Below are 13,222 nucleotides of genomic sequence, written 5' to 3' on the forward strand. Positions count from 1 at the left end.
TAAAACAATTGCATTTATTCGGTTAAAAAGTATGAATTTGACTAGCTCTGGAATACGTAATATTGGGTTGAATCACTGAAGTGAAACTGAGTATTTTAGCCGTGTTCTTGGTATCTCTTGGTACATTTTGGATGATGTAAATAATGTTTTTTCACAGACTGGACATTTCACTTCATAAGACATCAATATATGGTCTGGAGTGCCATCAAAGTGCCATTAAACTTGCATTTCATGAATCACCAAGGGCCACCGTTTCAGCTAAAAATGGTCACATTTTCATTTTGGGGTGAACTATCCCTTTAAGCCACACTCAGCTCACCTCGCAGTCGTCCTGTATCACATGTGGACCCCGAGGCGAGTTTTCTTCGAACAACTGGCCGTTCCAGCCCCGGAAACGCAGGGCCCGAGGCTTTTCCACGGCAACGGTCGCCGGGTCGCTGAAGCAGTGGAGGGAAACGGTTTGGGTCGCCGAGACGCTCAGTAAGTGTAAGAACTTCATCTGGACCTTCCCCACATCAAACACAGCCTGTGGAGTCAGACACACAGCTTCTTAAACTCACTGTTAACTTAATCAACTTTCCTGAGTACTGTGGCAACTTTTGGCAACTGTATGTTTACATCCGATGCTGACAAACGATCAGGTTTATAGGAATCCAGATTTTAATTTAAATCAGATTTGCCCTTCAGAGGAAATGGGATATCGCAGCTTGACATCAAATACTTCTCATTCATTTTCTCTTTAGTTAGGAATCATGTTCATACATCTGAACTCGTCTTTACAGTAAAACCTCAGCAGGGTTAATGCTATTAAATGAGTTCATCATAAACACTCAATATCTTCACAGAGTGGCTTTACAAAATAAACTATTTTGTTTGATTCCTATAGTTTAATTTTAGTTAAAATGTGTGTATTTTGGGGGAATAAGAGACTGTTTTGGACTGTTGGACAAATTATTTGACTAAGGGATTTGTATTCTTAGTTCTTAGTAAAAAAAAATCTATCATTTTTATGAGTTTTTGTTTTAAATGTATCTAGTTATTTTAGTGCTACATCTTAACTTCATGACAGAGAGAAATGTTGCCTTGCAACTAACTGATACACATGGTTATAAAATAATTTATTTCAATTATTAATCAATCATTTAATTATCAATAAAGGTTATTTCATTAAAAAGTATTTTAGTTGTAATTTTAGTTCAAGTTTTAGCAATTTTGTTATGCCTTTTTGTCATTTTCAGTAGTTTTTCTTTTTTATATAGAATTAATTTAATTAAATAAATTAGTTCTATAATTCCTATAATTAATGATCTTTTATTTCAGTTTTAGATTAACTTCAAGTTAATAGATTTTTTTGTAAGTTTTTAAATATATCTTTATAGTTTTTAGTTTTAGTCAGCCCTTCAAGTTGAAATTATTATAGGTTTATTTTAATATTTTATTTGAGTTTTTTTATTATTATTAAAATGGTTTTAATTTCTGTTGTGATGGTTTTAATTTAGTAAAATTGAGAGAGAATTACATTTCCAGTTTTCTTTTTTCTTTTAAAGTTTTATTAATTATGTCATCTGTTTGTAGTAGTTTTTTTTGTTTTTATGTACGCATATATAGTTTTTCTATTAATTTTAATTTTAGATTTTGTTATGTTAGTATGTCTAGTTAAACTGCATTAAAATGAGAAATGTTACTTTGGCAGCTAGTTGAAGTTAAATGAATGGTTTTAATAGTAGTTTTAGTTAACTATGCTAACTCTGTGTTAAAGAGAGTTTTGGTTCTCAGTTGTGTTTATATGCATGTATCAGCTGTTGGGACCTTATCTGTCGTAACGGGGTTCAAGCACGTCTGTCCTCCTGCCGTGAAGTTACAGAACACCTGGATGGCGTCAGACGTGCAGCCCAGATTTGGATCGATCCAGAACAATCCTGATCAACACAGATACGACAAAACACTCAGTCAGTGAGCTGTAGAGTCAGTGGATGGATGAGTGACCCTTATGAAACAAAAATATATTGCAATATATTGAAAGCGGCAATCATTTGTATATTTTGCAATACATTATATAATATATGTATCATCAATATATTATTAAATGTATTCAAATATATAAAATATTAGAAAATTAAAAGGGAAAATAATATATCACAATATATTTTAAGAAATATATTGGTAAATATATTTTCCTTTCGTAAGGGGAAGGACTTAATCCACCTTAGGATGATTAAAAAGTAACACTATTAAGTTTACACTACCAGTCGAAAGTCTGTAATATTTCATATTACGGATTCCACAAAAATCTGAATCAGCACAACTGTTTTCAACATTGATAATAATCAGAAATGTTTCATATTTTCATGATTTCTGAAGATCATGTGACACTGGAGACTGGAGGAATGATGCTGGAAATACAGATTTAATCACAGGAATAAATTATAGTTGAACAGATATTCACATAGGAAACTGTTATTTTAAGTTGTAATAATATTTCACAAATTTTACTTTATTTTTAATCAAATAAATGCAGCCTTGGTGAGCAGAAGAGACTTATTCATAAAATATTAAAAGATCTTAATTATTCAAAGCATTTGAACGGTAGTGTATAATCTAAATTAAAAGGCTCACACACTTGATTACTATTTTTATGGAAGGACATACATTCCTTGATAGTTTTGGAATCATGAGTTGGTTAATTAATTGAATATATCACGCCACTTTATCATTACTGCTAAATACTGCAGCATGAAGCTTGTAGTCCGAGTGGATCTCACCGTCGCTCATGGTGTGTGTGCAGTCCAGCAGGTCTCTGCAGAAGCGGGCCGGGTTTTCTCTGGTTCCCAGCGGCGTCTTCATGCTGTGTATGACGCTGCTCAGATACCGCAGTGTCCTGAAGATCTCAGCGCTCTGCTGCGACAGAGACGCGTCTGAGTTCTGATAACTCTGAGAACACACGCCAGGAATAAAACATGTTACAGTTCTGTGGTTGCTCTTCATTAGTGCACGTTATCGACTTTCAGAAAGCAATCTAGAAGTCTTCACCTCCAGCTCTAGATGTGCATCGGACTCCATCAGCGTGTGAACGTCCGTATTAATGCGTATCTGTGAGACGAGAACAAATGAGGGTGAAGAAACATCCTCAAAGAACCTTCCAGGGCATCTTTTCTATTCCAGTAGTGTGCGTCCTTGAAGATCACAAAATTCAGGTTTATTTAAGATGATTCCATCGCTTGCTCAACAATGGGGGTGAATGGGTGCCGTCAGAAGGAGAGTGTGAAAAGCTGATAAAAACATCTAAAGAATCCACAGCACTCCAGTTCATCAGTTAACATCTGGAGAAGACAAAAGATTAAACAAATCCAGCATTAAGTGTTCAAACCATAACTTCCAGCTAAAATACAAGTCTATAATCCATAATAACACTTCCTCCTATGAGTTAAAAGCATCTTAATGCTGGATTTATTTAATCTTTTGTCTTCTCCAGATGTTAACTGATGAACTGGAGTGCTGTGGACTATTGTGATGTTTTTATCAGCTGTTTGGATAAAAAAAATCCTTTTTAAAAAAAATCCTTGTGTATGGAGTGCCACAAGGATCTGTCTTAGGCCTTCTGCTATTTTCAATATACTTGGTTTGTCTGTTCCTTCACTTTTTTTTTCATTTGTTTCATCCTTTGTCTTCTCCAGATTTTAACTGGTGGACTGGAGTGCTGTGGATTATTTGTGATGTTTTTATCAGCTGTTTGGATAAAAAAAATCATTTTTTTAAAAAATCCTTGTGTATGGAGTGCCACAAGGATCTGTCGTAGGCACTCTGCTATTTTCAATGTACTCAATTTGTATGTTCCTTCATTTTTTTTTTCATTTGTTTCTTCCTTTGTCTTTTCCAGATGTTCACTGATGGGCTGGAGTGCTGTGGATTATTGTGATGTTTTTATCAGTTGTTTGGACTCTCGTTCTGACGGCACCCATTCGCATCCATTGGAGAGACACGGATGCAATGCTACATTTCTCCAAATCTGATGAAGAAACAAACTCATCTACATCTTGGATGGCCTGAGTGTGTGTGGATTACTGAAACTTACAAAAGATAAAGGGAATTTAGTGACTTTATGTTTAAATCAATAGATATGTTCTCTCGTTTTAATGATAAAATCAAATAATTTTGAGATTTTATTTAAAATCTTTTTAGTAAACAAGACTTAATATCTTAAGTCATTTTTGTTTCTCAATGAAATGCATCTTGATTTAAAAATGTTTATAGATATTTGCACAGGACAACAAGAACTGCATGGAATAAAAGTGTCAAATGAATGAAAGTAAATGTGAAATAATGACACATGTAAATGTTTAACGAGTGCAATTACACAATCAAGAGTCAAGTGACGGGTTTGAATCTTACCGACGGGCCAGGGGAACCTGGAGGCCCCTGTCAATCAAAACAAAATAAACTATTAATAATAATAATAATCATCGTCTCACCCTTATGCATGTCTGTAGCCAAACTGTTAGCCTTGCAATGCTCAGGCCTTAACAAATGCATGAAACATTAAGCATGATTATCTTTATAATTTTTCTGCAGTGTGATAATAAAGCATTAATCCCTGTGAAGCCGTGGTTTATAGTGATTTTATAACAGCAGAAGTGACTAAAACCCCTGTAGCTGTTATAAAATCACTGTAAACCACGGCTTCACAGGGATTACTGCTTTTATAAAATGCTTATTCCATTAACGTAGTAAGGCTTCACAAAATTAAACAGAGCAAATAAAGTGTAATGGTATTAATAACAACAGCATTCGTCCTCCAGACAAAGTAAACAAATGTTTATGTTTGTAGAGGCTCAGCCAATCAGAATCAAGGACCTGAATCTGTTTTATAACAGTGTGTATGTACCTGTGGCCCTGGAGTGCCCTGTGGCCCCTGAGGCCCCTGAAGGAAGAGATCATCAAAACTTTACATACATTCACCTTCCAAATACAAAACATACTATAAGAGTATATGACGAGTCTGTGATCTAACATGTGTGTGAAGAGCACATCTTACCATCTCTCCACGGCTTCCTTTGGCTCCTCTGTTACCCTGAGAAAGCATCCAACACATCCTTTATCTGATATTGGGAAAAACACGCGTGTCATAAACACTAATGAAGCATCGAAACACTTACAGGCTTCCCAACCGGACCGATCGTTCCCAGCGGACCTACAGGACCAGAGACACCCTGAAACACACACACACACACACACACACATAATGAGATGACGACAAACATTCACACTGATTTACTGAGAAGATGAAGAGACAGACCAGAATTCCCATCGCTCCTTTGAGTCCGGGAATACCGGCGAACCCCAAATCTCCATCTGGACCCTGAAACACAGAGGAAGATGCATTTAATAACCACTTTCAGGTGTTTAACGAAAATTTGATTTTGATAGTATGATGTGTGTCTTGAGTTTGTGAATTTGTGAAATGAAGCATACGTGAATATTAAACATTTTGAAAATAATGAATTTAGAGAATATGAGTAATATATATTTGTGTGTTGATTAATATTTATGTTTGTAGATTAAATTAATGAAATAATTTAGGTAAACAATGGAAAAATAAATAAATTTAATAATTTAAATTATATTAAATAAAATATATTTTAATTTAATTTTAAGCTAACAGTTGCTAATAATGTTTGTGTGGACAGATAGATCGATATATTTAATGAAATAAAAAAAATCTATTATAGAAATAATTAAAAAATGTAATAATTGAAATATAATTAAAATTATAATAAATAATTTAAACTTTGTTCAATATTTATGTGTAGACAGACAGATAAAAATGACATTTTAATTAAATAATTTAAATTGAAAGAAAAAAATTGATACATTTTATGTAATACATATATCAATAAATTAAATTAAATTGTAATAATCTAATTTAAATTATTTTAGATAACTGAAATTAAACCAATACAATTTTAAACTAATATTAAAACATATTAATATTTTTGTGTGTATAGATAATCAAAAAAAATAAATAAATAGATTTGACAGTTTAAGGCAAAGCAAAGCAAGGCAAGTTTATTCATACACAGTGGTAATTCAAAGTGCTTTACATAAAAGAAAGTAAAATAATCATGAAGAAAAATAATAACAAAAAATAAAACAAGCAATTTTAAAACTTTTAAAATGATTAAAACATTTAAAAACAGTTAGAAAATGATTTTACATAAAAAAATAAATAAAACAGTGAAAATATAGCGCAATCAGTTCAGACATTGCACAGTGCTCATTCAATAAATGCACAGCCAAAAATATGTGTTTTGAGTCTAGATTTAAATGTGACTAGTGTTTTAGCACATTTGATCTCTTCTGGAAGCTGATTCATTGTAACTAAAGGCGGACTCCCCTTGTTTTGTGTGAACCCTTGGTATTTCTAACTGACTCGATCCTAGTGATCTGAGTGCTCTGTTAGGTTTATATTCAGTGAACTCATCTACAATATATTTCGGTCCTAGGTCATTTAGTGACTTATATACGAGTAAAAGTACTTTAAAATCAATCCTAAATGTAACTGGAAGCCAGTGTAAGGACCTGAGGACTGGTGTGATATGCTCAGATTTTCTGGTTCTAGTCAGAATCCTGGCAGCAGCGTTCTGGATGAGCTGCAGCTGTCTAATGCTCTTTTTGGGAAGGCCAGTGAGGAGCCCATTACAATAGTCCACCCTGCTGGTGATAAAGGCATGTACTAGTTTCTCCATGTCTTGACTGGAAACAAAACATCTAATTCTTGCGATGTTTTTTAAATGATAGTATGCTGATTTAGTTACTGCTTTGACATGACTACTGAAACTGAGGTCTGTGTCCAGAATCACACCAAGATTCCTGACTTGATTTTTAGTTGTTTGACCCCTAGAGTCAAGGTATGCATTCACCTTGAACACTTCATCTTTGTTTCCAAATGCAATGACTTCAGTTTTTTCCTTGTTTAACTGAAGAAAGTTCTGGCACATCCAACTATTAATTTCAACAATGCATTTGCAGAGGGAATCAATGGGGCTGTAGTCATTTGGAGATAAGGCTAGGTAAATCTGGGTATCATCAGAATAGCTGTGGTAGGCAATTTGGTTATTTCTCATTATTTGACTTAGTGGAAGCATATACAGGCTAAACAAGAGCGGTGTTAGAATCGAGCCTTGTGGGACTCCGCATGTCATGGACGTCCACTTAGACTTATGCTCTCCTAGACTCACATAATAGCCTCTCCCTTCTAAGTTTGACCTGAAACATTTGAGTACCATCCCAGAAAGCCTGACCCATTCAGTTAAATTTTATTTATATAGCATATTTAAAAACAACCATGGTTGACCAAAGTGCTTAGAAATGTCCGGAATAAAATAAAATAAAATAGATGAATGCATTCAATACAATAAGTAATTAAAATACATCCTAAATAAAATCCAATTCTAAGGTTGTAGATTAATGTCAAGTGTGAACTGTTCACCCGTCTGAATGCTGAACACTAACCTTGGGTCCCGGAAAGCCCTGGAGTCCCAGCATGCCTGCGTCTCCCACCTCACCCTGTGGGAAAAATCAGAAACCGGGTCACCTTCCGGACTACAACAACTTCCTGTTCCCTTCTCCCTCCTCACTCTGCCAGATCCTGTCACTGGATCTGTTTCTGACATGATTTCACTGACGGCACATAGCACTTTCGTTTTCAAGAGGACATTATTTTAAGTTTACATCCACAGTCGCACACGTAAATTCATTCATTCGGCCTGGAAGACGATATTCCCACTTTGGATGCTTGGAATTCCTGCTCGCTGTCTTTTCCTGAGTGATGTAAGAAAGTGGAGCAGCTGGTTTGTCTCATGTTTACTCAACGATCTGCTTACAATCACTCAAACTCTTACATAAGAGACCCGACGACATTTAGACCAAGTCTGGATTTATGATCATCTTTCACAAGAATCCAATCAGACGGCCATTTTTTTTTTCAGAGTTCAGATTTAGATTCAGAGTTATTTTAGTATCACTGAGATAATATTCTAGTTTTTTTCTGATATTTGGAATTTTTCTATTTTCTGTTTTTGCTTAAATTCTAGTAATTTTGTTTTGTTTAGGTTTTTCCTTTTGTTATTATTTGTCTATGTATATACTTTTTTAATTATTATTCATTTATTTTTTAGTTGTTATTATAGTACCAGTTTAACTAATAATTATATATATTATAGTTTAGCACATTCCTTCATATTTTGTTTTATTAATTTCAAAATAAAGTAAAAGTCTGGACTGTCTGATCAAGCTATTTTTTCTTATCATCTGGTGTGTGAATTATTTGACTATTTTTAAATATTTTAGATTATTTTATACATAAGGAGCTTTTTTGTAGCATGAGTAGAAAAATTCTGTACAAAATTACTATAATATTTTTATGTAAATAATAATATTTTTTTATATATTTTCATGGTTTTAGTGGTTTTAGATGACACTCACTGGTTCTCCTTTAGCACCTTGCTCTCCTTTCATGCCCTGGTCTCCCGTCGCCCCCTCCATGCCTTTAGCACCCCCCGGTCCTCTGTCACCCGCCAAACCCATCTCACCCTGCACAGGTCAGAGGTCAAGGGTCAAGGGCACATACTTCAGTACACACTGTGTATGCTGCACATTTTGTCATATATAATACATTATCACATTAAAAATAAAAATCGAAAGGGAGAATTCAGGGGTTTTGACCTTTGACCCTGCTGGCCCTCTCTCTCCGATGGCTCCAGGAAGTCCGAGCTCGCCCCGCGGACCAGGAAGTCCCGCCCCTCCCTCCAGACCGGCGTCACCACGCTGACCCTGCACACATGCGTCAATCAAAGCAGCAGCCAATCAGAGCTCAGTATAGAATCCAAAACACCATTCAATACAATTCATCATGCAAAACATCTCGCAAAAAGCTTAACCATCAGTGCATATTGCACCAAAAAAAGAGAACGTGAGCTCCAAGCTATATCTGTATAATAATGACATCTGCGATGCTTTCATTGTGGAGAATAAACACATAACAGAGGCGGAAAGAGCATGAGCTGATGAGTCTGGGATTCGTCTGCAAGAGTTTACGTCAAACACAGAGACAGAGCCAGTTAAACACAATACACACATCTCATCCAGTGATGTTCACAGGAAGAGACACTAGAAAACAACACTGGGCTCTCTGAAGTTCACTGGAGGTTATTAGTGTTCAATCAGAGGTTTTTTTTTATTTTTTTTTATTTTTTTTTAGCAAAAACAGATAACTCTGTTTTTACTGATTTTATTAAATCTTGTTATTGTGTTAGTTGTATTATTATTTAATTAATCAAAATAACTTAAATGCAGTTTGATTGATATTAATTGAAAAGCAGAAAAAAAAAAATTTTGTAATTAAAACGGAGTAATCTGTTTTTGCAAGTTGCGATTAATCATGAGTTAACTCATGACAATCATACGATTAATCACGATTAAATGTTATAATTTATATATATTAATATAAATAAATATTTATATAATTTTATAGAAGTACTGTCAATAAATGAAAATATTTAATCACGATTAATCGCATGATCGTCATGAGTTAACTTGTGATTAATCGTAATTTAATCACACATACTGTATTAATCTGTTCTAAATGTACCTTAAATTAACACTTATCAATTATTTTATATACTCTAATCAACATGGGCATGGACAAAAATGGATGCTTTATGCACATTTATGTTTAATTTTTAGTAAAACCATACTCAACAAAGAGTACGAAGACTAGACATGTTTCAAAGGTCATGGATTTTTTTCAGAGAACTTGTCTATTAAACACATGAATAAAAGAACATAGAAATACCAGGATCCCATAACATTTCTTTCGTTGCACTGAACAATACTTACACAAGACTGTTTACGTTTTTGCATGACATGAATATGAAATAGAGACTGAAATATGACTCATTAAGACCACATTACCAGCTCTCCCTTCCAAGATGTTAATCTGCACAAAAAATCTGATTTATAATCGAGCTGTCATCTGATGAAATCAAATAAAAGATCTCAGTAGATGTGTCGTTAGGTGCTTTTTCTGAAAAAAAAAGTCACTAAATCTAGTCTAGGAATACTGTGCATCTCCAGTTCACCAACTAAAGGCCATGGGTTAAAATCATTATTAATGCGTTAGTTTTGACAGCCCTAATATGTTTTATAAAACTAAATAGACATAAAAAAAATTTTTTATTACATTTAGATGCCAAGACAACATGTCTACGTTTCATGTAGTTTTAGTTGAAGTACAAAAATGACCAAAACTAAAATGTACACACACACACACACACACACAATAATAGTATTATTTAATAACACAATTTAAACTTATTTGATTTCAGTTACTTGTCATGACAGCAGTTATCATTTTCATTTAGTTTGTTGAAGTACTTAAATAACTAAAACTAAAATAAAAATGAATCCCAAAAAGTAATGAAATATAACAAAATTTAAACTTATTTGATTTCGTTTAGTTGAGGTATTAAAATTACTAAAAATGAAATAAAAAATAAAAATTAATAAAAGAGATTTTAAAAGATATTTAATAATAAAAAACATCACATTTAGAATACATTTAATTTAATTTAATTATATATTTTTTTAATTTATAATTTGTAATTTGTAATTTCTAACATTTCTAATTTTCATTTAGTTTAAGTTAAAGTACTAAAATTACTAAAAATGAATAATAATAATAATAATAATAATATCAACAATACTTATTATTATTATTATAAATATTATTATTAATAATAATAATAATAATAATAATTATTATTATTATTATTATTATTATTATTATTTAATGAACTAAATTTACATTAAAAAATTTTTTATTTTATTTTACAGTCAGTTTGCCAGGCAACATTTAGAATTTAGTTTAGTTTAGTTTAATTTAGTAAAATAAATAAATAAATAAACAAATAAATAAATACAAAATCTGTAGAAACCTTTTTTTTGCACGAGTCAAACCAGATGAAATCATAATTAATTGCTCATAATCACACATGATCCTCTTTCAAAATCATTAAAAGCATTAAAAAAACATTACAAGATTAAAAGCATCCCAGTATGCATCAGATGAAGTTGATGAAGCAGATGAACATCCAGAGAAGAGCTGCAATCCTTAAATATGAGAGAGCTTTCATGCTTTTTTATTTTGATCATTACATCTTTCCCAGATGTCCATCCATGTTATATCAGAGTCTTCAGCACATTACTATTAATCTAACATGTGCAAATCAGTCAGAATAAACTCTTGAGCATAGTACCATGGTATTCCCTCGTAGACTGCTTTTAAATGGGCTGGTTATAAAAGCATCTGTCATTTGGCTGTTGGTTATATAACACAGTGCTGTGTCTGAACGAGGCTCTAATGAGTCATGGACTGCGTTTACACTCGGGACGGGAAGAAAGGGCTGAGAAATGAAAGACACATCAGCAAAATCACTTGAATGGGCCAATCATCTGTGAACGCTTAGCAGAGGAAAACCACCAAAATGAGTTACAGGACAGCGTCCATTCATCAGATACAGAGGAATCAAGCAGCCAATACAGATTAATCATGTGAAGAACATCACATCAACATCAAATCAGACCGATTTACATGAACATTTGATTAAAAGCCATTCATTTGCACACGTTATTATGAAGAAAATAATATTTATCTTCACAGTCTTTCATCCAAGTGCAATGAATTTCCTGTTCATCACGCAGAAAATCACGTCTGGATTGTAGAAACGCCCTCATTTCTGTCTTGCATTTAGTGTTTCACTTACATCCAGGTGAAATAGGCTGCTTTGTGCTGATTTTTTTTAGAGGATTCTGTGAAGCCTTGATTATTTCCAGATATTTTTACATTTGAATTATGCAGAAAACTAGAATGTGGAAAAGTAGAAACAAAAATACAGTTTTGGTTGAATTTAACATGCTAACATGAGAGATGATACATGCCATTTAACAAAACAATGGGCAGATATCCTGCAATTTAATGCAATAAAATCATGTTTTCTCCAAATAAAAACACACAAAAATGACACAAAAAAAATCACTAATAAACTAACAAACTTAAACTTATTTTTGTTTAGTTGAAGTACTAAATTGACTAAAACTAAAACCAAAATAAATAAATAAATAAATAAAAAACGTACAGAAATATTTTAAAAAGGTAATAAAATATAGCAAATTTATTAAATTTAGTTGTCAAGGGAAAATGGAAAATATTTGTTTATTTTTACATTTTATGTGCAATATATATATATATATATATGTATATATATATGTATATATATATATATATATATATATATATATAAAACAAACTTAAATTATTATTTTTATTATATATAATAATATATTATTATTATTATTATTATTATTATTATTATTATTATTATTAAACAATTCAAATGTAATTTTCAATTCTAATTTTCAATTATTTTAATTTAAAGTAAAAAAATTATGTATTTACTGGCATTTGAAAAACAAACAAAAAAGTATTCGAAATTTAACTGAACGAAATTAAAAACAGAAAATATAAAAATAAAAACAAAAACTGGTTTGAAAACTCAGGGGTTGCGTTTCAGTGTAAACGGAGACAAAATGTGAGCCAACTCTTTGTGGAGTAGTGCTCCTGCAGGACAGATGGAGGCTCCAGAGCGGTTAATGTCTCTTAAAATTCTCCCTCATTTTTGGTAATACAGATAAGAGTAATACATGTTTTGAATCTGTAAAGACTTTACATTTATTTGTGTGCACTCACAATAAAAACAAAACATTGTGCTTTTGTAAAATAATGATAGAAAAACAAGATGCGCTTTCTGCCGACTCGGTCTCTGTGAACTTGAGTGTGAAACTCTGATACTTGACTTACAGAAAACATATCTATAGACAGTGAACTGTCTACTTACAAATGAACCAATTCAGAATGGAAAACAAATATTCTCAGATTGTGTATTCTGTATGAAACATGCATAAAGGTGCATCACTACTGTGGAGATGATGAGTCAGTGTCGCCGACTTCCTCAAAACAAAGAAAGCACTACTGTATCAATAAATTATTTCGATGTTAATGCAGCCTCCTTACTGTTTTTGCTTGACAAACTCATAATAATGTATTCTGCCGGTGCTGTGGCAAGCTTTATGCTTGTGCTTGAGAGCTTATAAGCCTTTGTAGACAATT

The 13,222-nt window shown here is 32.6% G+C and overlaps 1 protein-coding gene across 1 annotated transcript in view; it reads right to left on the reverse strand.

Annotated features, from left to right (window-relative positions):
* Nucleotides 1–13,222, reverse strand: part of LOC113041365 (collagen alpha-1(XXIV) chain-like) — a 73,503-nt gene that overhangs the window by 2,446 nt on the left and 57,835 nt on the right. Inside the window, exons 48-59 of the mRNA XM_026199836.1 lie at nucleotides 8,722–8,829; nucleotides 8,482–8,589; nucleotides 7,510–7,563; nucleotides 5,294–5,356; nucleotides 5,154–5,207; nucleotides 5,033–5,068; nucleotides 4,883–4,918; nucleotides 4,390–4,416; nucleotides 3,031–3,090; nucleotides 2,763–2,931; nucleotides 1,810–1,919; nucleotides 320–526 (exon numbers count right to left, since the gene is read on the reverse strand). Coding sequence (XP_026055621.1) covers nucleotides 320–526; nucleotides 1,810–1,919; nucleotides 2,763–2,931; nucleotides 3,031–3,090; nucleotides 4,390–4,416; nucleotides 4,883–4,918; nucleotides 5,033–5,068; nucleotides 5,154–5,207; nucleotides 5,294–5,356; nucleotides 7,510–7,563; nucleotides 8,482–8,589; nucleotides 8,722–8,829 — 1,032 coding nt within the window. The remainder of the gene's footprint in view (nucleotides 1–319; nucleotides 527–1,809; nucleotides 1,920–2,762; nucleotides 2,932–3,030; nucleotides 3,091–4,389; nucleotides 4,417–4,882; nucleotides 4,919–5,032; nucleotides 5,069–5,153; nucleotides 5,208–5,293; nucleotides 5,357–7,509; nucleotides 7,564–8,481; nucleotides 8,590–8,721; nucleotides 8,830–13,222) is intronic.

The sequence above is a fragment of the Carassius auratus genome, chromosome 23 (genome assembly GCF_003368295.1).
Source record: "Carassius auratus strain Wakin chromosome 23, ASM336829v1, whole genome shotgun sequence".
Classification (NCBI taxonomy): Eukaryota; Metazoa; Chordata; class Actinopteri; order Cypriniformes; family Cyprinidae; genus Carassius; species Carassius auratus.